The 26053-nt window shown below is 37.6% G+C and overlaps 1 protein-coding gene and 1 non-coding gene across 2 annotated transcripts in view; both read left to right on the forward strand.

Moving 5' to 3' along the window:
* Positions 1–26053, forward strand: part of Stam (signal transducing adaptor molecule) — a 64745-nt gene that overhangs the window by 2331 nt on the left and 36361 nt on the right. The window contains exon 2 of the mRNA XM_052727684.1: positions 14750–14834. Within this exon, the coding sequence (XP_052583644.1) occupies positions 14750–14834 (85 nt within the window). The remainder of the gene's footprint in view (positions 1–14749; positions 14835–26053) is intronic.
* On the forward strand, positions 24912–25075 carry LOC128104867 (U1 spliceosomal RNA). The gene has a single exon (XR_008216159.1). It is a non-coding gene; the product is annotated as a U1 spliceosomal RNA (small nuclear RNA).

Raw genomic sequence — 26053 nt, forward strand, 5'->3', positions numbered from 1 at the left:
AAAGATAGTTTATACCATCAAGTTCCCTACTGATTTATATTTACCAGTTCCAAAAGTCAGTTCCTCATCCATTTTTTTATCAAGGTCTTAAATTTTTCTTCTGTGCTTTACCCATAGGTTTCTTGGACACCAAAGTTTTTCTGCTGAGCTTTTTAGTCTTTTTGCCTTTTAATTTTTCAGTGTCTAAATGTTGAGCAACCTGGGCTCAGTAATAAAACCTCTTCTCCATTGACACTTTGTTTTCTTAGAGCCTTAGGAGGCTTAGTGTTAAGTAGAATTTGGAATGATTTATTTGAATTGAAGTTTTAGGCTTGCTGTTTATCAGCAATGTGGCTTTGAGCTAGTTGGTTAGATATTCTGTACCTTTGTTTCCTTGTTTTTACATATGGAGTATAAGAATTATAATGTTTCTTAATTCGCAGAATTGGTAGAATTGAGCCAGTGTGCAGATGTAACCAACCGTCTTATTAAATAAGAAACACAGAACCAATGTAAAGAAGAAAGCCAAGGGATCAGGGCTAAGAGCCTTACCCGCCTGCTGCAGCTAGCCTCTTTAGCCAAGAGACCTCTCCAAAAGAGACTTACTTCCTGTCTGTTTGTCTTTATATAGACTTTCTGTTCTGCCTTCTCATTGGTTGTAAAACCAACCACATGACTGCCTCGTCACTGTCTGTTGGCTGTATCCTTGAACACACAGAGATCTACCTAGCTCTGCCTACCAAGTTCTGGGATTAAAGGCGTGCACCACCAACGCCCAGCTCTGCTATGGCTTGCTATTAGCTCTGACCCCCAAGCAATTTTATTTGTTAACATAAAAATAAAATCACATTTCAGTACAAATAAAATATCACCATACCAGTGTTTAAAAAGCACATAGAATTTTTTTTTTTAATTTGTGAAGTAAGTTTTAAAACAAAAAAGCTACTCTTTTAGCGTTAAACACTTTGTGTATTCCAGTGACTCACAAATTTAAATAGTCTTGATCTGTATTGGAGATTTAGGTATCCATCTACTCGATATTTCTACTGGATTTTGATAGGAATCTAGAAACAAAGCAGAAACTTTGTTTTCCTCCAGCTTCTCACTCTGTTGTCCTAGGCCAACTCAGGGATTGAGTCACTAATATTTCCTGTTAGTCATTTCTGCTGTGGAAGAGTCATCCTTGATTCTCTCATGCTCCATTCTGACAGTAGGGTCTTTGGGCTCTACTTAACTTCTTTATAGAGTCTTGTTACCTCAGTATTATCATACTCAGCCATCTCAACCCCCTTTAGACAGAGACTGTGGCTGGGGCTTTGTGGTAGGATTTCTTGTTACTCTTTGCCCTCCAATAAAGTTTCATTTATAGACGCCATTTGTTTTTAAAAAGTACTGGATACGGTGACCTACCTGTTCAGAAATCTCTGGCAATTTTCTATATATACACATAAAGAAAGATACGATTGTGATCTTTGGATTCACCATCATGTTACGCTTCTTGGATCTGAGCATTCCAAGCGTTTCTGCCTCTGTAGCTTCATAGGACCATTTTCTTTGCTTATATTACTGTTCCCTTAGGTATTTTAAGGTTGTGATGTCTATCACATTTTGGGGCTCAATTCACAATTCACATTCTAAGAGAGGCTTTTCTAGTTGCCTTCTTTAAAACAAATAATACATTGTTTTATACTCACAACTGTTTGTTCATTTTCTTGATAAGTTCATTAATTGATGGTCTTGTGTGGTTTAAACTTTATAAAGATGAGAACTTTTCATTCCTGTCCCTAGTACCTTGGGGGCAATTCTTAGGACATAATAAACACACAATTTATCTAGTAATGAATTACTGATAATTTTCTAGATTGTTAGTTTGTTGTTCTGTTACCACTTAAAAATCAATCTATTAGAAAACTGAACTTACCTTTCCATGTTGTTCTTTTCATTATTTGATTGTTTTATAATGTTCTATTTATCTTGACTCTTAAAATATCAGAGTGCCGGTCTCCCTTCCCCCCTTCAGTGCCTGAGATCCAATGAGGGCCTTGCAAGTGCCAGGGAAGCACTTTACCTCTAACCTCCACTCTGCAGTTCCTGGCCTTGTTGTCTTGAAATGGAGTCTCACTGTGTATCCAGGTTGGCCTTGAATTTGAGATGCTCCTAATTCTGCCTCCTAAGTGCTGAGGTGGCAGGTGTGCAGCGGCAAGCCTGGTGCCAATGAGAAACGTCTTTGAGTCATTCCTTTGTCTCCGTTAAATGCTGTTTATGATTCATAAAAGGAAGTTAGCAGCCAGATATGGTGGTCCACTCCTTTAATTCCAGCTCTCAGGAGGCAGATGGATCTCTGGTTGGAGGACAGCCTGGTCTACCTTGTGAATTCCAGGCCAGCAAAAGATACATAGTAAGACTTTGTCTAAATAAAAATAAATAAGTTAATTATTTTTCAAAAAGTAAGCATTTTAGTCAAACTCTGTTTGACCAGTTCATATCCTGCCTACTGTTAATCTGCTATACATACTTTGTTTTCATTTTGCTTAGTACAGTCAGTATCATAAATCACAGTCAGATTAATTTTTGTCCTAACCCAGTGGTTCTCAATCTTCCTAACATGACCCTTTAACACAGTTCCTCATGTTTGGTGACCCCCAACCATAAAATTATTCTCATTGCTACTTCATAACTGTAATTTTGCTATTGTTATGAATCGTAATATGTTATGAATATGTTAATGAATCATAATGTAATATTTTTTGGAGAAGATTTGGCCATGGGGTCGTGACCCACATGTTGAGAACCACTGTTCTGAAGTGTAGAGATCTTGGCTTTGGCAAAAAAATTGCACATTTAATTTTGGAAATGTAAAGCCATAATTATGATAATAGGCAATTTGCTAAATTACTGTTGGTTAATGGGAGAATTTTGTATTGGACTGGATCAAACCCCTTTGAATTCATTTTCTAGTATTGTAAGGAGTTATGAAAATATCTCATTCATAAGGTTGCTATCAGGATTATTTGTCAACCATTTGATATTCTGATTCTTTACTGGTGTTGAATATGCTTTATTTACCTCAAATTCAATATGTTTAAAACTATAATGAAGCTTTTTTTTAAAAAGTTGTTAACATTTTTCCCTTTGTTTTTATGAGTGACATCAGTTGTTTACATTGTTCCACAGGTCAGTAGCCTGTGTGACATTTTGACTTCTATGGTTGTAATTCTCTACATTCCTGACAACAAATATGTACTGTTGACTGTGTAATAGTCACACCCACCATGCTCCTTCAGGATTCTGGTATAGTGTGTGTGTGTGTGTGCTTTGAATCCATCCCTCTATTTCTGAAACTGCAAAGGTATTTACCATTGTAATCTGTAAATACCTTTCAGATTAACACAGAAGCTTCTATTGTTTTCTTCTTTCTCTAGTGATGGTTGTGTTTTAATTATGTAAATTTGCTGTGTAGTGGTGGTACACACCTTTAATCCCAGCACGCTGGAGGCATAGGCAGGTAGATCTTTGTGAGTTCAAGGCCAGCCTGGTCTACAGAGCTAGTTCCAGGACAGCCAAGCCTATACAAAGAAACCCTGTAAAGAATGTAAATGTAATCCTTTTGATTAAGATTTTTTTTTTTTTTTTTTTTTTTTTTTTTTGGTTTTTCGAGACAGGGTTTCTCCATGCAGCTTTGCGCCTTTTCCTGGAACTCACTTGGTAGCCCAGGCTGGCCTCGAACTCACAGAGATCCGCCTGGCTCTGCCTCCAGAGTGCTGGGATTAAAGTGATTAAGATATTTTTAATTGAATCTACAACCTAATATGAACTCCTCATGATGGCTTATAACAACTCAAATCTTCTGGCTCCCTTGTGCCTTGCTATGAAACCTTGACAGGCCAAACTGCTTTATGTGAAGCAGGTTGTACTTTGAAGCAATCTACCTGTATCTGCATTTAAATACTGGGATTACAGATTTGGAGCTCCTGTGTCTGACATGGCTTCTTTTTAATTTTGCAGCCTCATCTTCCATTCCTTTTTTAAAGGTGTATTTCTACTCCTTATTGTTTTTATGCAATTGTGTTTGGTCAGATATATCTCTCTTATGGCCTGAAATATATTTCTTTTTACTAGCTTAATTTTTTTCCTTTGAATGTTGAGGATTGAACCCAGTGTCTGAAACATAAGGATACCATTACCACTGAGTCTCAAACCCCCACTGCCCAGTTTTAAAGAACTGTAACATCTTGAAACTAATGACAATCTTTTCCCTATAGAATGATTGTTACAGGTAATTATCCTGTCCCATTTCTTTACTTCCTCAAAAGTTCAACAAGTCATTTTAGAAAATCACAAATACCTGCTTATCAGTAAAAAGTCTAATCTGTTGAGAAGACTTAAAATTCAGTTGAGGCATTCATGTGTGATCCTTCTGAATACTGTTAGAAAATCCTTAATCTCCTCTTTTTGACTTTAGTGTTCTATTGCTGTGAAGAGACACCATGATCACAGCAACTCTTATAAAAGAAAGCATTTGATTGGAACTGGCTTACAGTTCAGAGGTTTAGTCCATTATTGTCATGCCATGAAGCATACAGGGAGACATGGTGCTTGAGAAGGAGCTGAGAGTTCTACATCTGGATCAGCAGGCAGCAGGAAGAGAGAGTGACACTGGGCCTGGCTTGAGCTTCTGAAACCTCAAAACCTACCTACCCTCAGTGACATACTTCCTCTAACAAAGCCACACTTACTCCAGCAAGACCACACTTCCTAATAGTACCACTCCCTATGAACCTATAGAGGGCCATCTTCATTCACACCACCACAACTGTAGAGATAATCTAAAGATAAAATGAGATGATAAGCTTTGAATTCTTTAGAAGCAAGTCTGGTGTGTGTGTGTGTGTGTGTGTGTGTGTGTGTATGTGTGTGTGTATGTGTGTGTGTGTGTTGTTCATGCCCCCTCCCCTGCTCTATGCTCTGGTTTTATCTTAGAAATTGATAGTTTTTACTTTATTTGCTGTTTAGAAACCATGTTGAATTGCTACTGGTAGTTTATATTCTTCTGATTTAGAAAATAATTTTTTTTAATAAGAGCTAGGAGTTGTGCCACTATTTGGTTGATCTTGAGGCAGAAACAGAAATGATGCGATCAGTTCAGAGTTGTAAAATGCATTGTTGTGGTTGTTTTGGTTTAGTTTTTTGAGACAAGATTTCTCTGTGCAGCCTTGGCTATCCTGGAACTTGCTCTGTAAACCAGGCTGGCCTCAAACTCAGATCCACCTAATTCTGCCTCCCAAGTGATGGAATTAAAGGCGTGGCACTACTATGCCTGCTGTGTGCATTGCTTGCATTTCTGATTTACATGAAAAAATTGGAGTCAGATGCTGATCTTTGTATGCATAGGAAGTGAAGAAGGGAATTCATAGGGTTCAGCATGTTTGCTAAGGAGTGTACCATATATGCTGGTTGGATTATTATTATTACTATTATTGTCAATGTAACACAAACCTGGACATACCTGGGGAAGAAGGAACCTCCACTGAGAAAATCCTCCATCTGGATTGCCTGTATGCAAGTCTGTAGGACATTATCTTGGTTACTGATGTGGTGTGGTCCCTGGGTAGCTGGTTCTGGGATGTATAAGAAAGTAAACTAACTGAGCAAGCCACGGAGAACAAAGCCAGTAAATAGTATTATTGGTGAAATTATTAAGGCCACTCCACGTAGTTAAAAGGAGATTTATTTAATGGCGTAACTTACAAATTAAGGGATGGGTAGGTCGCGGGGTCTGGGGAAGGTGTATCGCAGTCCAGCGGTGTTCTCTGGAGCTCTGCTTGGTCCACCTCTCCCGTCCAGGGTCCCGGAACCGAGCTCGAGCCCGCCAATCCAGCTCTCCAGTCTCCAGGCGCCTCCCTTGGCCCCGCCTTGTAGGGGTGACAGTTGCTGAAGTCTCAATGGGGGTTGGAACTTCCAGATCAAAGCTGGAATGGCTACCCACTACATAGTATTCCTCCATGGTCTTAACTTCAGTTCCTGCCTCCAGGTCTTGCTTTGGCTTTGCTAGATGTATTATGGGATATGTAAGCCAAATAAACCTTTTCCTCCCCAAGTTTCTTTTGGTCATGATGTTTTATCAGTCATAGAAATGAAACTAAGATGCCATTCATGCCTGGAAAGTCATTAATTTAGGAAATATAAAGTCATAATTATGATAATAGGCAATTTATAGTTGATCAGAAATGGGTTTATTAGTTGATCAGAAATGGGTTTATTACTTTCATTTAGCTAGTGACTTTAAAAATAGGTTTCATTTTGATCACTTAAATGTATTTTTAATTAGGTTTTAAGATTTAAATGTTTTAATTACATGTAGGCATCTCTTTGAAAAATAGCCTGCTTGAGCTGGGTGGTGGTGGTGGTGCACACCTTTAATCCCAGCACTGGAGGCAGATTCAGGCGGATCTCTGTGGGTTTGAGGCCAGCCTGGTCTACAGAGCGAGATCCAGGACAGGTACTAAAACTACACAGAGAAACCATGTCTCGAAAAAACTAAAACCAAAACCAAAACAAAACAAAAAAATAGCCTGCTTGGCTACCAGTCCAAGATAAATTAATTATTAAAATGTACTACCAAATCAAAGTAATAACTGACTTTTCTTCCCAAAGATGAAGTAAATGTTAGACTGAGGGATACGTGTTCAGGCTGGCTTGAGTCTTTTTGGGATTCAAAGCAGCTGAGGACCTGTCCTACAGGGCTTTAGATACTCAACTTTTATCTGTGGGGCTTTCTTAGTGTCTGTTCAATATTTAGGCTGAGAGCATGGGTTTTGATACATTTAAAATAGAATTGATTATTTTCAAGAAATCTAGTGTATTTTGGATGCCTGAACAATTGCAGGTAAATTTGGGACAGTTCTTCCCCAGTCAGAACAAAACCAAAAAAGCATTTTATAGTTGCATTCTAAGCAAGCAATTTTTTTTCATGTTTTCTTTTTTTCTCTCTTATAAGCTGCTTTTATATTGGTAGAGAATAAATCTTTTTCTAGCAGCCCAGATCTGATTATATTTTTTGCTTGTTCAAGGCTCTTGGCTCTCTAATGTTTCTTTTCTTTTTTCTTTTTTCTTTTTTTTTTTTTTTGTTTTTTTGAGACAGGGTTTCTCTGTGTAGTTTTGGTTGCTGTCCTGGATCTCGCTATGTAGACCAGACTGGCCTCGAACTCACAGAGATCCGCCTGGCTCTGCCTCTCAAGTGCTGGGATTAAAGGCATGTGCCACAACCTCCCATCTAATGTTTCTTAAATTAATACAGATACATCTTCTAATGGGTTACATTGTAATGTAGTTGTGTCTTATTATATATTTACAAAGTGGAGTTTGTACAACAGCCAGTCTGTATTCATCATTATGCTTTTCTGTTTGTATTGCTTTATGCTTTATCACTTAAGTAGAAAGAAAAGAGGTCTTTCTGTTTCTTTTTAGTTTCTAAATATATCCAACATCCTTTTTGATTTTATTTTTCTTTCTTCCGCACCACACTTTACTTTTCTTTCAAATTGCTTTGGTCTTTATAATTTCTGTGACACCTTTCCTATCTTATATTAGGTCTGTATCTGTTAATTTCATTTGTTATTGTAGTTGTAAGACACTTCAGATATGATGTGGAATGGGCTAGAAATCCATTCTATTTTCTTGAATATGTACTGACATTATTTTCTATAAAATCAACTTATCCATGTAGAGGTGGGATAGGTGATCCTATTTCTGAGATGTACCAAGCTCTATATCCTTGTATCAAGACAGACTAAGCTGAGCATGGTGGTGTTTATTTGTCTTCTTATTCAGATGACTGAGGCAGGAGGATTATGCATTCAGGGCCAGCCTGGGCTCTATAGTGAAATCAAGGGTTGCTTAGGCTATGTAGCAAGACCCTGTCTTAAAAAGGAAATCAATTAAGACAGGTTAACAAGAGATAAACATAACAAATTGATGTGATCATTGTTTGTTTGTTTGTTTTTGACATGGAAGCTGTCTTATTTAAGTTTCAGACATCTGGGGTGTTCTGTTCATTTTATGCTTAAATTTGATGTTTGCACAGCTATGTAGAAAAGTTATTGGATAAAAAGGTTATGAGATCTTAGTAATGGACTGAGTGGAGAAACCTACCAGGACCTAGATGCTTCTTCTCTCTGTTACAGCAGTTGTTTCTCCTGAGTGTGAAGCAAGACACCTCTGGAAGGAGGGTCTTAATTTTTTTTTTTTATGGCCTGCTCCTAGACAGAAAGGCAGAGGAAGATTAGAAAAATCCTAGTTTTTACTGCTGATTGTGGAAAGGTTGGCTTTTAGTTATTACAACACACCCTTGGAAAGAATACTTCTAGTTTTGTGGCTTTAGTCATGGGAGAATGAGGGATAGGCAAGAGAAAATTAAAAACTGCATATGCAGCCTTTACTTTGAGATACCATTTTCTGAGCTAACAATGAAATCAAAAATGTTTTGAAAATTGTGTATTCTTACATAGTAATGAATAACTTGCTTTCTTATCTAACGTATTAAAAGATTGTACAACAACAGTATTGTAGCTTGAATATATCCCTCAGGTTCATGAGCTGGAAGCTTGGTCCCCACTATGGCACTGTTGAGAGGTGATGGGAACTTTCAAAGGTGGAACTTAGTGGGGAGTAGTTAAGTTATTGGAAGTTTCAAACTGTTGGAAGAAATGATTGTAGTTCTTATGGAACCTGAATTAGTTCCTATAAGAACGAGCTGTTTTTGTTTTTGGGTTTGTTTTTTTTTTTTAGTTTTTAGTTTTTAAAGTGAGCCTGTCCCCTAAAATCCCATGGCTTCCTGTTTGATGAAATTATGTGACCATTGTGTTAAAATCTACTGTGAGGTCTTCATTAGAGGCTGTACTGATGAGGTTACTAGAGCAAGCAGTCTCTGGTATTTTGTTGTAACAACCCAAAATTGGTGATATAGACATTGAGGCATAAGTACTGTATGTACTAGTACCTATGGGTTAATGCCTTTCTTGCTAGGTGTTTATTCTAGGTGTCCAATGCTAGAGACTAACTTGTTAAGCTATGCTATATCCCTGAGAGCTAGGATATGGATGATTTTGTAAGCCTGCAAAGAATTTTATGCTATTAACTTTCTAACACCTATGTCTAGCTCTCAGTAGTATGTCAAATATGGAATTTTCTTGAATTAGCATGGTACTCAGGAGGAGAAGGAAGCGGGGAGGGGGGGCTTCATTGTTAACATGATTATGACCAACTACTACAAATAAAAATCTTGGTATTGGTTGATCTATCTCAGGCTAAAAAAAATGAATTTGTTATTGAAGGTTATGATGGTAACGTCACTTTATCACTGTGTCCTAGTCAAGACTAGCTAGCTACTTTGTGCTTCTGTACAGCTTTGACCTTTGTACATAGCTTCTGTTTAACCTCAATTGCTTTTTTTCTGATTTCTTTTTCCCACTTGTTTGTATTTTTCTTAATCTTTCATGTTAGAAGATTGTCTGTCTCAGCTGTTAATCCTTGGCTGAGTGCCCCTGGTTAATACTTAAATAAAAAACCAAACACACATTGGAAGTGCTGATAACATAGTTAGTTCTCTTTGACCTTGACCTTCATCAGAGTAAGTTTTTCTGGTGGTTGTACCTAGAGTCTCTTTCTCAACCCTCCATATTTTGTTTTTAGTATCTGTCTTTCATATTGAGCTGCTTCAGGAGGTAATAGTCTTTCAGAAGGTGATAGTCTTGATATTTAACCAGCCTTAAATAATCAGTACAAATCTCTCTTGGTCCAAGTGTATACATTTTCTACACATTGTTGAATTCAATTTGTTCATATTTTGCTGGGAGTTTTTCATTTATAATTATGTAAAGGATTTATTCATAGTTTTCAAGTAACACTGTTGCCTGACTTTAGTATTAGTGGTAATGCTGGAAGCATTGATTAAGTTAGGAAGCATTCTCTCTGCTTCTGTCTTTTGCAAATGATTGTGGAGAATTGATGTAAAATTTTTCCTTAAATGTTTTGCAGAATTATCTTGTAAACCCAACTGGGCCCTATGTTTTGTGTTTTGAAAGATTATTAACTTTCTTGATTTGATTTCCTTAATAGGTAGCCTGTTTGGATTATCTGTTTTATTGTCTGGGCATATACCTTTAAAGGAGTTGGCTTGCTTCATCCAAGTGATCAAATTAGTGGGCATAGAGTTTGTAATATTTATTTGTAATATTCACGAGATTCTCTCTCTGATTCCTGGTACTGGTACCTTGTATCTTCTTTTTTTTTTCCCTTTCCAGTTAGCTTCCTTAGAAGCGTACAGATTTTGCTCATCTTTAACAGTTGTACTGATTTTTTTTAAAAATTGCTTTTCTGTTTTCATTTTTGTTAGCTTGCTTTGTATTTCATTTGTTTGGAGGCTGTCTTAGTCACTGTTCTATTGCTGTCAAGAGACACTGTACCAAGGCAACTCTTTTTTTTTTTTTTTTGGTTTTTTCGAGACAGGGTTTCTCTGTGTAGCTTTGCGCCTTTCCTGGAACTCACTTTGTAGACCAGGCTGGCCTCGAACTCACAGAGATCCGCCTGTCTCTGCCTCCCAAGTGCTGGGATTAAAGGCGTGGGCCACCACCACCCAGCCGGCAACTCTTAAAAAAGAAAGCATTTAATTGGAGGCTTGCTTACAGCTTCAGAGGGTTAGTCCATTTCCGTTATAGCAGGGAGCATGGTACTGGGGAAGGAGCTGAGAGCTGTATCCTGATCCACAAGCAGAGAGGGAGACTGGGCTTTTGAAACCTCAAAGCCCACCCCCAGTGACATACTTCTCCAACAAGGCCACACCCACTCCAACAAGGCCTCACCCCCTATTTTTTCTAATCCTTTCAAATAATGCCACTTACTGATGACTAAGTGTTTAAATATATGAGTCTATGGGTACATTCTTATTCACATCATCACAGAGACTTTAAACTATTTTATTCATGTTGTTTAGAAGTGTATTGGGCTAAGAGGTAGTTAAGTTGGTAAAATGCTACTCTATCACACACAAAGCCCTGGTTTTCATTCCTAGAACTGCATGAGCCAGGTGTGGTGATGCACTGTTAACCCCAGCACTGAGAAGTAGAGAAAGGTGGATCAGAAGTTCAAAGTCATTCTCAGCTACATTTTGAGCTCAAGGCAGCTTGGGGTACATGGGATCCTATCTGAAAATAAAAACCCTAAAACAAGAACAAACAACAACAAAACAAAAAACAAACAAACAAACTAGGGCCAGTGAGATGGTAATGGTGTTTGCTGCCTAGCCTAATGACTTGAGTTTGATGTCAAGTATCTACATGGTATTAGCATAGAACTGACTCTGCAAGCTATCCCATGACTTCCCACATACATATGTGTGCACATACACACATAAAACAAATTAATAAAAAGAAGTGTATTGTCTTCATGTATTTAAGGATTTTTCAGTTATTGCTTACTACATTAATTCTGTAGTGGTCTGAAAGCAAACATTGTATGATTTGTATTTATAGTACTTGTCTTAATGTGTATTATGGTTCAAATGTAGTCTATATTGCATATGGGCTAGAGAAGAGTATGTATTCTATTACTGGGTAAAGTAGTTCGTTGACGTTAGGCTGGATGGCCAACGGGCCCCAGGGACCCATCTATCTCTGTCTCCTCAGTATTGGGATTATAATTGTGTACTACCATGCCTAGCTGCTTCTGCTTCTTTTTCTCCTCCTCCTCCTGATTATGAGTATTACAATTATTATTTTGGTTTTTTGAGGCAGTGTTTCTCTGTGTAACAGCCCTGGCTGTCCTGGAACTAGCTCTGTAGATGAGGCTGGCCTTGAACTTAGAGCAATCTACCTGCCTCTGTCTCCCAAGTGCTGGGATTAAAGGCATGTGCCACCACCGCCTGGCTATTCTTATTCTTATATCTTTTTAATGTGTGTACTGGGGATCAAATTCAAGTAAGTTCTCCTGAATGCATGTCAAGCAACTTTACTGACTGAGAAATTTTGTTAACCCTCCTGTTTATGATTTTGAGTTTTAATACTCATTTTTATTCCTAGATTTTTATCTGCTTGCATTGTCTGTTGTTCTTGTAGACTATTCTTGCATAGTAATCATATTTTCAAAATTCCAAGGTTCTTAACTCTTGCTTTCTGTCATCTATCAGTCAGAAACTTGCTTTGTTTTTCAAATTGTTTTTATCTTTTAGTATGACTTGTAAATTTTTTTCTAAAATCTCAACATTGTGTACTGGAGAATAGGATCCAATGCTAGACCTTTACTGACCTTTGTCTAGGCCTGAGCAATGTATCAGAGAGGCATGGCAGAGTGGCAAATACTTTTATGAGCCTGTGCCTCTGGACCATGAACTTCACAAACTACAGGGTGAACTGTAGTTGGGTACTCCTCTTTCTTCAGGTGGAAAGCTTGAGGAGGCTTGAGTTGGAAAGTTTCCTGCCTCAAGTGAGTTAATCTCTGGTTAAACTAATTTGGTTAGTTATTAATACAGTATAGACCTTTATTTTTCTTAAGGACAGGCTGTATTAAGAACTGAGTTCTCTGCAGTCTTTGAAAAATTGTTCCTTTTTTTTCCTCCTGGCATTTTTTTAAAATATATTCACTGTGCACCCACTGCAATTCTTACAGTCAAAGCTTACTTTATGTGTGGATCCCTTTGTTTTACTGGAGTTTAAACTTGGGTATGTGTCTTCACTGAGCTCTACCAGTCTGTCACTAATATTTGGGCCCTCCAGCTTGTCATTGGTTCCTATGGAGATGACTGTGCTAGGTTGGAATTCTTTCTTTTTGCTAGTCTGTGTAGTTTTTGGGTCAGCTGTTGGCGGTGAGTTCCCTTCCCTGAAGGATCTAAAAAGAATTAGGTTTTCAGTGTATCCATCTTTTGGTTTGTTGGATTGAAGGGACGGCATCTTTTCTCCTTACATGCTGGACCAAGAATTAATACTTTATTTTTGTGCCCATCTCTACTCTTCTCAGGTCTACTAGTTCAGAAAAGCTTTGCTTGATCTTCAGAAAGCAAACATCCATTTTTTGTTCCTTTGAAGAGAGGTAGTTGCTAGGATTCTTTAGTAAGGGAGACAATTAGTGACCAACCTCCATTTCAAATGGCTTCTATTCATTCCTCTTAATGTTTTATTTTTTTTCTCTTGAGACAGGGTCTCACCTATGTAGCTCTGGCTGGCTTGATACTTCCTGTGTAGACCAGGCTAACTTTGAATGTAGAGATCCACCTACATCTGCCTCCTAAATGTTGGGATTAAAGACTTGTGTCACTGTAGCTGGCATTTATTCCTTTTAAGTCCTCTTTCTTCACTTTCATTTCTAGAGCTTCTTGATGTTGCCAGTTTTTTAACTTTCTTTTGTAACTCTAGTATAAAACAGCCTTGTTCTTAAGGCTTTATTATTCTTATTTTGATTTTCCATTCTTATATCGTCTATATAAGGGTAACCTATATATCTATATTGCTAGAACATTTGCTGCCAAAAGCTTGTTATGTTTATCCTGCCCTTGTTTTTAAAAATCAATCTGCCTGCCTCTGTTGATGTCTTTAATATATCAAGCTTTAGACTTTGTGTGTGTGTGTGTGTGTGTGTGTGTGTGTATGCGTACATGTGTGCACAGGGCAACTTTCAAGAGTCAACGCCAGGCGGTGGTGGCGCACGCCTTTAATCCCAGCACTCGGGAGGCAGAGCCAGGCGGATCTCTGTGAGTTCGAGGCCAGCCTGGGCTACCAAGTGAGTTCCAGGAAAGGTGCAAAGCTACACAGAGAACACAGAGAAACCCTGTCTCGAAAAAACCAAAAAAAAAAAAAAAGAGTCAAGTCTCTCCTTCAAGTGTAGAATTCAGAGGTCAAATTCAGTGTGGCAAGTGCTTTTACCCACTGAGCTATCTTATTGGCCTCAATGTGTCATGTTTTATTTGAGGAAAATAGTAAGCTTCATTTGTTTTTTGGAGCCTTCTCTCTTCTCCATGCTGACAAAGCCAAATCAACAAATGTAGATAAATAACTTAATTACCTGAAATATTTTGATAGAGATGAGTGTTTAGTCCCTGTCCCTTTCACTACCAAGTAAAGCTAAAAATTTTCTGAAAATGGAAATAGTTCTTTACTTAATCTCTTTGGAGTTTCTTTGTGAAGTAAAAAGCAAATGAAGTGTGAATAGGGAAGATTGTGATAGATTGAACCTGCCTTTCTGTGGGCTAATGCTCTTCTACACTGTAAAGATTTGTCACTTGATTTGGTTTAATAAAATGCTGATTGGTCATTAGCCAGGGAGGAGGTATAGGCAGGGCGACCATCTAGGGGAATTCTGGGAAGAGGAAGGGCAGAGTCAGGAGTCACCAGCCAGATGCAGAGGAAGCAAGATGAGAATGTTTAGCTAAGAAAGGGTACCAAGCCACGTGGCCAAACATAGATAAGAATTAGGGGTTAATTTAAGTGTAAGAGCTAGTTAGTAATAAGCCTGAGTCACTGGCTGAGCATTTATAAGTAATATTAAGCTTCGGAGTCAGTTATTTAAGAAGCTGCTGCTGGGTGTTTGGGAACAGGCAGGCAGGAGAGAAACTTCTGCCTGCACTGCCCCTTTGAAAGATGGACATCAAAATCTGATTAATCATAGTGCTGGCAACTATTTGGGTTTGATGTTGAGACTTGATTGTATTACAGTTTGGTGATTTAAATGTGGTAACATAACAATTTTTACTTTAATGTTTCTGTAATTCTTTTATAATCTACAGAGAAAGCAACTAGTGAGATGAATACTGCTGAGGACTGGGGCCTCATCTTGGATATTTGTGATAAGGTGGGCCAATCTCGTACTGGGTGAGTATTCAAAGATTCAAGAATTTTTGTTTTTCCTTCTAATAATTAAGTCAAATTAGAAAAGTAAAGCATATCACAATTCTAAATTAGTTTGAAAAGAGAATGTTTTTACTAAAAAGATTTGAAGAATTGTTCTATTTAGTTTACCCCTATTGTGGTTTGAACACTTGGTCTCCAGGTGGTGTTGTTGTTTGGGACTCTTGTAGAATCTTTTAGAAGTGGAACCCTGTTGGAGGAATGGGTCACTGGGAATGTGCTTTCAGGGATTATCCCTGGCCCTACATCCTGTCCCCAGTCTGCTTTCTCAATTCAGCTGCCTCTTGTTCCTATCATTATGTCTTCCACACCAAAGTCAACAGTAGCCCTTCTTGAAGTGTAGCTGAAGTAAGCCCTTAAGTTGCTTCTGGTCCAGATCTGGTCTCAACCATGAGAAAAGCGACTAATATAACTCCTTATGGCCTGGGAGGGTGATAGGACTGCTAGAAAGTTGGAGCTTTATTACTCATTCTGGTGCATCATTTTCTTTCTGAAATCTATCTTTTCACTCACTTTAGAGTCATTAATTATTTGTCAGTTGCCAAGTTTCATGGTTATATATGAATTTTTTATATTTCTCAAATGATTAATAATGATTGAAAGAGATAAGCAAAGTAGAATCTTAAACCTTAGCATAAATTACAAACTTTCCAAAGAGTTCAGAGTGGATTAACTGTTGTACATATAAACGATTTTCAGCTTCTGGCCTAATAACATTCAGCCCATAGCAATATCATTTACCATGCATTTGTGGGCATGGTTCAGGGCACTGTCAGGTATGTGCTTCATTCTTCTAGTGGTAATCCTAATAATCCTAGCCATTACACAGTTCAGCCATGCAGCCTTCATAGACTTTTTCAAAATTTCTGTGCTATAAAATGTCCATAATCCATAAACCTGGCTAGACAGAGGCAGTTTATGGCCCGGGCCAGTCTATTCCTTTATTCCAGTGATTTCAGCTCCTGGTTTGCTGTGTTTATTTGGTTCACCAAGATTGTTTGAAATGTATCCTCTGCCTATTCACTTATAATTTTTTTTTAGTGTGTGTGTGTGTGTGTGTGTGTGTGTGTGTGTGTGTGTGTGTGTGTGCGTGCATGCCACAACTAGACAACATTGAGGAATCAGTTCTCTCCATCCATGGTTTCAGGGACTGAATTTAGCTCCTTAGGCTTGCATGGCAACACTTCTAGCCATTGAGTCATCTCCTTAGCCCTCTACCTCTTTCAGTTTTATCTTTATATTTAACAGTGAGACTGTTTTCTGCTGGGTGGTGGTGGCAGTGCACTCCTTTAATCCTAGCACTAGTGAGGCAGAGGCAGGAGGATCTCTGAATCTGAGGTTAGCCTGGTCTACAAAAGTGAGTTCCAGAACAGCCAGGTTTGTTATTTTAAAAAAAGACTGTTTTCTGGTCTGGCTCATTAATTTAACTGACATTTGAGTGACTACTATGTTACTTAGCCGTTCTCCTTCACTTTTCATTTGACCCACTTTATTTTGATCATTCCTTATTATGGTTAGCTTTAATTGTCACCTTGACACAATGTAGAATCACCTGAGAAGAGAGTCTCAGTGAGGGATTGTCTAGGTTGGATGGCATGTGGGCATTTCTGTGGGGGATTGTCTTAATTGATGTGACAAGAGTCAGGCCACTCTGGATGAGTTAGAGGTGAGGAGGGTGGGTGGGGGTCCTGAACTGTTTTAAGAAGGAGAAATTGAGCTGAGCAGTAAGCAGACAACCCACTGAGCATGCATAAATTAATTCTTCCTCTGTTTACCTTCAGTTACTGTCCTGATTTCTTCCTGATGATGATGGACTGTGACTGGGACTTGTAAACTAAATAATCCGTTCTCCTCTAAGTTCCTTTTTATTGTCAGGCAATAGCAACAGAAGTGCAAGTAGAGAACACTTGATGTTGTCTGGGGTGGCACATTAACCTGTTTTCTTCTGTGTCTAAATCTGGTACCCAATTGCAGTATAAAAACTGCTAATGTCATTCTTGCCTTCTGAAGTGACTTTTCAGTTTTCCAGATCATTTAACTCCCTTTAATTCTTTCCTACGTGATATTGACTTCAATGCAATTAATTGCCGGAGTTGCTAGTGGTAGGTGTTGTTGTTCTCATTGTTTTTTTGTTTATATTTTTTTTAAACCGCAGTTAAATGCTATTAGTTTCTTTTTTCCTTAAATGTAGAATATTTTCTTTCATTTCCCACCCTTTTGACATATGTCTTACCAGACTCAGTTTACCTATCATTTTTCTCAAAGTTTTTTTTTTTTTTAATCCTCTTCATTGACAATAATATCATGGTTCTCTTAGTCCTCAAAGTACTGTGCCAAAAATAATCTTTCTCTTTTTTCTTTCTTTTTCTTTCTTTTTTTTTTTTTAGTTTTTCGAGACAGGGTTTCTCTGTGTAGCTTTGCACCTTTCCTGGATCTCGCTCTGTAGACCAGGCTGGCCTTGAACTCACAGAGATTCGCCTGTCTCTGCCTCCTGAGTGCTGGGATTAAAGGCGTGCACCACCACCGCCTGGCTAATCTTTGTCTTTTTTTAAATGATTTTATTTTATGTGCATTGATATTTTGCTGGCATGTATATCTGTGAGTGTGTCAGATCCCCTGGAGGTGGAATTATAGGCAGTTATGAGCTGCCATTCGGGTGCTGGTAATTGAACCCAGGTCCTCTGGAAGAACAGCCAATGCTCTTAACTGCTGAGTCATCTCTCCAGCCCCCTCAAAAATAATCTATGGCCGAGGATATAGCTTAGTGATAGACTGTGGGCTTGGTCTGAAGGAGTTCCTGCATTCAGCCCCTGGCACAAAGTAAAACAAAGAGACAAAAACAGACAAATTCTTACTTGTATATTTTAGTAATTTATGTAGTAAGTTTATTTAGTGCATTTGTAGACTGAATGGTTTGCTTTTTTTTTTTTTTCTTCCTTCACCTTCGTAGAGGAAAGAAACAGATAACTCAGTGGTTGAAAGCATGGACTCTGGAAGGGCACTGGGTTCGGATTCTGGCTCTGTTGATCTCTGTCACACTGAGCAAATAACTTCCCTTCCTGGGATTTCTGTACTTTGATAGTTTCCCACAAAGGAGTAAAAACAACAACCTTATTCTCCTCCTCCTCCTCCTCCTCCTCCTCCTCCTCCTCCTCCTCCTCCTCCTCCTCCTCCTCCTCGGGACTTTGAGATTGGTTTACTTGTAATGTGTTTAACAGTGCTTGGCACTTGGTTAAGTGTGCACCCTTGATTAAAGACATGATTTGGGAATTTGTCCACTGAGGACTGGGTACCAAACAAGATTGGTCCGGTGTATTGTAAAAGTATAACTTTATCTAGTATCACAGTTATGAAGTTTGTCCTTTCTTCTTACTGTTTTTCATCTTTTCTTTAGTGTTTTTTTCTGTAGGTACCTTTTATAATAATTTGGTCAAATGTCTAAAATCACAAGTATATATTCCCTTTCATTACTAGAAATGTTTCCTATTTTTCTAGTTAAAAATCAACTTGAAATTTTGTGTGGTGTCTATGGTGGGGAAGTTATGTCATTATATTAACATTGTAACAGCTATATTCATTAGACCTTTTTTCATATATATTTGAAATTTATTCATTTTTAGCTATAAGAATGTTTTTGTCTGTATTTTATTTTATTCAGCACCAGTAGGTTTAGGTACATGCTATTAAAAAAGAATCAATCCACATGCTTTTTTCCAGGGTATCCTTACCATTTGAATTATTGTTTGGGAATTTGAATTAGTTATACTAAATCTAGGAATTTACTTAGGAGATAATTTCATCTTAGTCAGGGATGGTTCTCTTGTTCGTCTGCTCTAGTTCATTTGTGGTTTTTCCCTCATCTTTTTCCTTCTTTCCTTCTTTCTGTTTTCCTCCTTCTCTCTCCTACCCCTTCAAGAACTATTGGTCTCTAGTTCTTATGAACCAGTGGTTCTCAACCTTCCTAATGCTGCAACCTTTTAATATGGTTCCTCATGTTGTGGTGACCCCCAACCGTAAAATTATTTTTGTTGCTACTTCATAACTGTAATTTTGCTACTGTTAGGAATGATAATGTAAATATCTGATATTCAGGATATTTGATGTGACCCACAGGTCGAAAGCCACTGAAAGCCATCATTATTTTCCAAGCATTTATTTGCTTATATACACAAGACGTTTTGTTAGAGTCCTTGTTAATGATTTGGAAATCTAAATAATAATGGAGGTACTGTTTCAGTATTATTGAGGTTTAAAAATCATATGTAAGACTGGCTGTAAGACAGTTTTGGGAACCAGAATTGGTGGCCCATTCGTGTAATCCCAGTACTCAGTAGGCAGAGGCAGGAAGATTGATGGGAATTCAAAGCTAGACTGCTATATAAAGAGTTCTGGGTCTGCTGGCTTACACAATGATGAATGAATGAGTGAATGGATGTATGTATAAATGTTTTGTGTTTATGTACATACATGTGTTTCTGCTTTATTGCAGTATCTCAATATTTTTATTACAGAAAATGATAACTTAGAGTGCCATTCGGACTTCCCTGGTTCTAAAGCATTTTTGCTTTTATGGGATACTTTCTCCACTAAAAAAAATAAAGGCAGCATTTTATCATTGAATTGTTATAAAGAAAATTTACATATATGTTAAACCATTTTAATGTAAAGATTCTTCCTTTAATCTTTAAAGAAGTTTAACATTTTTGTGTGCCTCTAGAATTACTGTGGGCCAAAGATGCCATGTGTCTATATGCCTAAAAGATTAGCATTATAGGAACATTATAGGTTCCCAGATCAAGTCTGTAATAGAAAACTATTAAGCTTCTTTTTAAAATGAAAGTTTGATTTGTGTGTTGTTTATGTCTTGTGTGAGGTGTATGTCTGCTCACATGCAGAACCCAGAGGCTGTCAGGTGTCCTGCCCTATCACTGTATCTTCCTCTGTTACCTTGCATAGCAGGTGATTTTAGCTGCTGAGCTCTCTCTCTCTCTTCCATTAAGTTTCTTGTCAAGAGAGCAATAAGCTGGGATACAGGATGGCCTTGTACTCTTCATCTTCCTGCTTCATCTTCACATGCTGGAATTGTAAGCATATACCATCATACCTGTCTGCAGGAGGAAGCTTGGCAAATCTTACTCCCATTCCCGTTTCTTATACTTACCTTCTGTAGGTGAAAACATTTTTATCTACATTTTTCATTGTGTCTACCCAAATACAATTGTATGTTCTCCATTCAATTACAATAAGCATATTGTATACACTGTTTTGTAAATACTACTCTGTACTTAGTACATAATCCCTTAATTAAGTCACTCTTAGAAATGTATTTTTTCTAATGTCTATTAGTATTGGATTAAATAAAAACATTTTCTAACTTAGCATCAATTTTGGTTATAAACAGAATATTTAACAAAGTTCAATCACTAATGAATAAAAATTAATAGTCTTTAGTAGCTGTATCAACCTTGGAAAATACTCAAGTACTCCCTATTTTCTTAGATAGGTTATGTGATTTTTATTAAGATAAAACCAAACTATTTGATTATATTAAACAGAAAACTTGATGTTTTGAAAAATACTTCAGATTTCTCGAGATACTCACATGATTTTTAGTGTGTAGTTCCAGTGTATGAGTCAGTGGTTAAGAATGCCAACTAGGTCATCTGATGAACTAAACAGCCTTTGTTTAGAAATCAAGTGAAGTTTCAGAATGATACCAGTTTTCTTTAAAATGTCTTCTTAAATAGCTTCTTTTGTGTGTTTTATTAGTTATTCATGTAATAGACATGGGGGTAGGCATTTGTCTTAATTGGGGTTTCTGTTGCTCTGATAAAATACAATGACCAAAAGCAGCTCTGGGAGGAAGGGGTTTATTTTGCTTACACTTCCTCTTCATAGTCTACCACTGAAGGAAGTCAGGGCAGGAACTCAAACAGGGATGGAACCTGGAGGCAGGAACTGAGGTAGATGTCATGGAGGAGTGCTGCTTACTGGCTTGCCTATAACCTGCTCAGCCTGCTTTCTTACAGTGCCCAGGACCACCTGTCCAAGAGTGGCCTCACTGACACTAAACTGGGCCCTTCCACATTAATAACCAATTAAGAAAATGCACCACAAGTTTGCTCACAGACTAATCTGGTGGGGACATTCCCTCAGTTGAGGTTCCCTCTTCCTGAATGACACTAGCTTATGTCAAGTAGACATAAAAACTGGAGAGCACATTATTGATTATCCACATTAGTTGAAGTTGTATAATTGATTCTGGATTAATTGGTGCTGTTTTGTTTGTTAATTAATTGTTCCCCTTTAGTTATGAAGAAATTGGAAAGCATAATGTCATTCTTTAGTTGGCTAAGGATATATTTAGCTATTAAGTCAATCTTAACATTTCTGAAACAGAATTAAAAGGTAAAATGATAGTCATTTATCTGATATTTTGTGAGAAATAAAAATGTAAGTTCTTGGGAAGTTTATTAATATATTGAGCAAATGCCTAGGAACATGAATATGTTCTTGTAGGTAGGACTGTGTTTAGCTTTGTAAGAAGTCACCACGCTCTCTCTAGTCTTTGTATTGTTTCATCTTTTACATTGAGGTCTTTGGCCTGGTTTGGTATTTATTGCAGTATTTATTAAGCACTGTGAGAAATTATTCCAACTTTACTTTTTTCTATTCAGTATCCACAGTGCTGATAGTTTCCAAACTATTACATCTTTCCAAACACAGCAGTGCCATTACTGAACAATCCTCTTTTATTTCCTTCTAATTTGAAATACTACCTTTCTATAGTACATTCCAATCTGTATTTGAATTTTTGAGTTTTCTCTTTAGTCTCATTGATGCTGTGTCTGCTATGTGTGTGTTACTTATGGATTTAATTGTAAAGCTTTGTAATGTGTTTTAATACTTGGTAGGACTAGTCTTCCTCATTGCTTTCTTAAGTTTTAAATTTTTAAAATTTTAATTAGAATATAATTTCTCATTTCCCTTTCCCTTTTCTTCTTCTAAAACCCCTGTCTTGTTTCTGCCTTGTTCCGTCCCAAATCATGGTCTGTTTTTCTTTGATTGTTTTACACACACACACACACACACACACACACACACACACACACACACTGTTTACTCTGTTTAGTGTTGCTTGTACGTATATGATTTCATTGCTGACCACTTGTTTTTGGATAACCAGTTTAGGAGCTCTTCCCTGGGGAAGACTAGTTCTCCCCTTCTCCGGCATTCAGCATTCCTTAGTCACCCATAGAATGCAGTCAGGAATTATGCTGGTCTAGTAAAGTAGAGGTAGTCGATTCTCCTCCAAGAGCCATCATCTCATTACCATAGGTAGCTGGCTAGGTTTCTAGTAATAAGCATAATTTTCCTACAGAGTGGGATTTAAATCCAATTAGAGAGCTTTTGGTTTCCATTCATGAGTGCCACTATTACACCATTAGGATATCTTGCCATATTTGGTTATTATTGTGGTTCATAGAAATCACAGCTGGGTAGGACTGTTGATTGCTTCCTTTCCCTGGCAGTTTACATAGAAAATTCTGATATTATGAAAGCTGTTCCTCAAGGAGGTGGTATTTAGGTAAGATCCAGATTGAATCTTCAGGTCATGTGTCCATAGTACATGGTATCTTCAGCAATACTAGAGACTACCTTCAGCCTCAGGGAGGCAACCAAGGGCAACTACAGTATCCTGTATTGTTTTAGGAGTCTATCCTAAATACGATCAGTCCACGTGAATCTATTAAATGGGTAACAATTTATTAAGATATAAATTGAGGAAGTACACTCAGGAATACAGAACGGAGTAGACAGTAGAAGTTGTCCTCTGATCTGACTGGGAGTGAATCCACCTCGCAGGCAGGAGCAGGGAGAAGGGGCATGTGATTCTTCTTCAATTCCTTATAAGAGGTCAAATACAATGGCATGAAGCACCACCTCCTTTGGGTCGTATAGCCCAAAGTCCTGGGCGGAGCAAATTCCTACATTTTTCCTTTTTGTCTAAATAAGAAGATTCTAATCTTACTGCAAACTGTATACAATAAGAATGATTATCAAGTATTGTCCAGGAAAAACAAAGGGTAATAACATAAACAAAAATGCAGCTACAATCAACAAAAATAACTTCAAACAAGAAAGACATGCTAAATGTCTAGAACATGGGTAAACGGCAAATTACTGAGATTACTTCAATAGTTGTCCTGTCTTGAAGAGTCTATCTAACTGTGGTACTAATATGTTCTAGCTAAGATACGAGAAGGTTGTAACTGTAACTATCTAGTCGTCAACTCCATCAAAGACCTGAGAAGGAACATAGTAATACCTGAGAAAACGGAAAATGCAAGCAAGCAAGTTTTGAAATTCTTGCGGTAATAGACAGAGACAGCTGGCAGTCTGGCTAGTCACCTAAAGTTTCTCAGCGTTGTTGAGGCATCCAATTTGGCTATAGGCCTAGACTATCTGACAGACCATTTTCAGAAGCAGGAATTTTGAAAGACCATCTTAACCTGTCTTGGCAGAGTTTAGTAGTCACTTTTCCTTGTGTCCTGCTCATCCAGAAAGGACAGCATTTGTATTGTCAGCAGTTGAGGCAAGGATAGTTCTTTGCCCAGCAGGCCATTTTGTGCCAGGAAGAAGACAAACTTCCAAACGGAAATGTCTTAGAAGCCCAACATTCTCTCGGAATCAGATTGGTGCTGCCAGGAGCAATTGTGTCTCATGTCAACAGAATTCTAAGTTATTTAAATGCCATATTCTCTAGGTCTATGAAGTGTTTGAAGATTACCTATACATCTGACATATGTTTCTGTAGATCCGGAGAACCTAACATAACTATAGGAATGACAAGCATGTGTGACTATAGTTCTGTAAGTCTTATCTACCTAAATAACCTAATGACTAAGGCTTCATATTAACAAGATAAACAGTCTATAAAGCAGATGTACCGTATAAGGACAATGACTTCAAAATTGTGACAATACATAAAATAGCTTAAACAGAGGTATAGTGGAATATGACAGTAATCCTAAATATGTATCAATGTACAAAATATCCTAAGCAGGTAGAACATACATGCAGTATAACAAATATAATATCACATTTGTATCAGTATACAAAATATTTCAAACAGGAGTAAGAATATGTATACAATACAACAAATATAGTTTTGCATTTATATCAATATACAAATTATCTTAAATAGGAATATAAGAATAGTTTACATTTGTATCAATATACAAGAATCCATATCAGTGCAAATTATCTAAGGCTGATATTTTACTGAATTAGTTTACTAGTAAATACAATAATCTACCTTAATATCCTATACCTATCCATTCCCTTATTTCTTTTCTAAATGAAAATACTGAGTCCAAATTTTATTGTTCCACCCCCCCCCAACCCTACAACCATCCATCCATAACCCTGATAAAAATGAAACATTTGGGAGAGGGGCTTTGTTTTCTTAGAATTGCTTCCTACTGTTTAGGGGGCAATGGTATCTCCGTGGGGTCTTATAAGAAAGCTTAGAATAGTTAGGCCTCAGTATAGCTAGCCATAGAGGCTGCAGCCAGTCTCAGTAATGGATAAGATTGTCTGAGATTCTGGCTAGAAGTGTAGTATGATGGACCATATTATCTTAGAACTGTCTTGAAGAGTTTTAAGTTCAAAGCTGATCATTGAGTAATGTTCTTATGTACCATGGCATCTTTGTGGACCAAGTAGAGTAATTGTGGGGCCCTATCTTCCTTCTGGAGACTTCTGAGATTGATATTGGGAACACTTATTTTCACTGTGGAAAACTTGAACATTATTAATATCAAAATGGAAAGTTTGACTATAAAGATGACATGACATGTAAGGAAGGATTCCAAGAAATCAAGAATAAGCATGGAGAGAAATAGAATCTTGATAACAATGGTCCTTAGATTATTGGTTTTCTTCTGTCTCACACCAGTTGGCTCTTCCGATATGAGACAGAATTTCTTAATTTTTTTCTTTTAGCAACGTACTTGGATTTAGAAAAGGAAAGAGCCAATACTTACCTGGCAGGGGAGATACCATGATCACGAAGGTGGTTTTCCCAGGGCGAGGCTTATCCATTGCACTCCGGATGTGCTGACCCCTGCGATTTCCCCAAATGCGGGAAACTCGACTGCATAATTTGTGGTAGTGGGGGACTGCGTTCGCGCTCTCCCCTGAAAAGAAGGAAAAGAAAAGGAAAGAGCCATATTCCAACTCCAAAGCCAGCTTGATTTATAATTGAATTGGGACCGCAACTATTCTAGAGTTAAAGAGATATTGATGTTAGGCAGTGAGATATTACCCTGTAGAGTATATTGATACCAATAGGTTCTTCCTTTTTGTTGTAGGCTTTTGGGTGTCCAAGGCCTTAGGATTTCTTAAAGATGAGTATTTCTCTTATCCTGTAAAGACAGAAAACAGAACCCTCCCTAAACCCTTGTTTGTTAATTTTTTTTTTTTACAACTTGTAGAGATGTCACATCTGTGGATGAGCTTTTATTTCTCCTCATCAAGGGGTTTCTCCTGTTCGAATCGAATTTTTATTAAATTTTGTTGGTATCCATAGTTTTTCTTCTACAGAAACAAAAGCAAAACCCCTTCCCCAACTTAGGATGTATCCTGTTTTCCATTCTGAGGTCAACAAATCTTTGAAATAAACTGATTGGTTTAGTTCAGAAGTTTTTTCTGTTGTCCAATGTCTCTCCGCAGCTGTTGTTTGTTTCTCATCAGCCTTGAGAAAATTCAAAGTTAATAAGGCATTATGCAATCTATTCCTAGGAGTCATTGTTAACTGTTGCTGTTTATTTAGCATATCCTTTAAAGTTCAATTGGATCTTTCTATGACTGTTTGGCCTGTGGGGTTGTGTGGTATACCTGTAACATGCTTTATATTGTAATAAGTAAACAACTCTCATTTTATTTGAGACATATGCTGGGGCATTATTAGTCTTAATTTGTACAGATATTCCCATGATGGCCATAACTTCTAGTAGACTCTTGGACTCCTAACCAACAGCTCAAAAGGAGTTTCTCTGCTGGATGGTAGGGTTTTGTTAGGTGGTCCATGGCTCTTGGGGAGGGGAACATTGTTAGCTTAGTTTCATAACTTCTTTTAAGATATACATACATACACACACATGTACATACACTTAGAT

Source organism: Peromyscus californicus, unplaced genomic scaffold (genome assembly GCF_007827085.1).
Source record: "Peromyscus californicus insignis strain IS unplaced genomic scaffold, ASM782708v3 Scaffold_8__1_contigs__length_139910024, whole genome shotgun sequence".
Classification (NCBI taxonomy): Eukaryota; Metazoa; Chordata; class Mammalia; order Rodentia; family Cricetidae; genus Peromyscus; species Peromyscus californicus.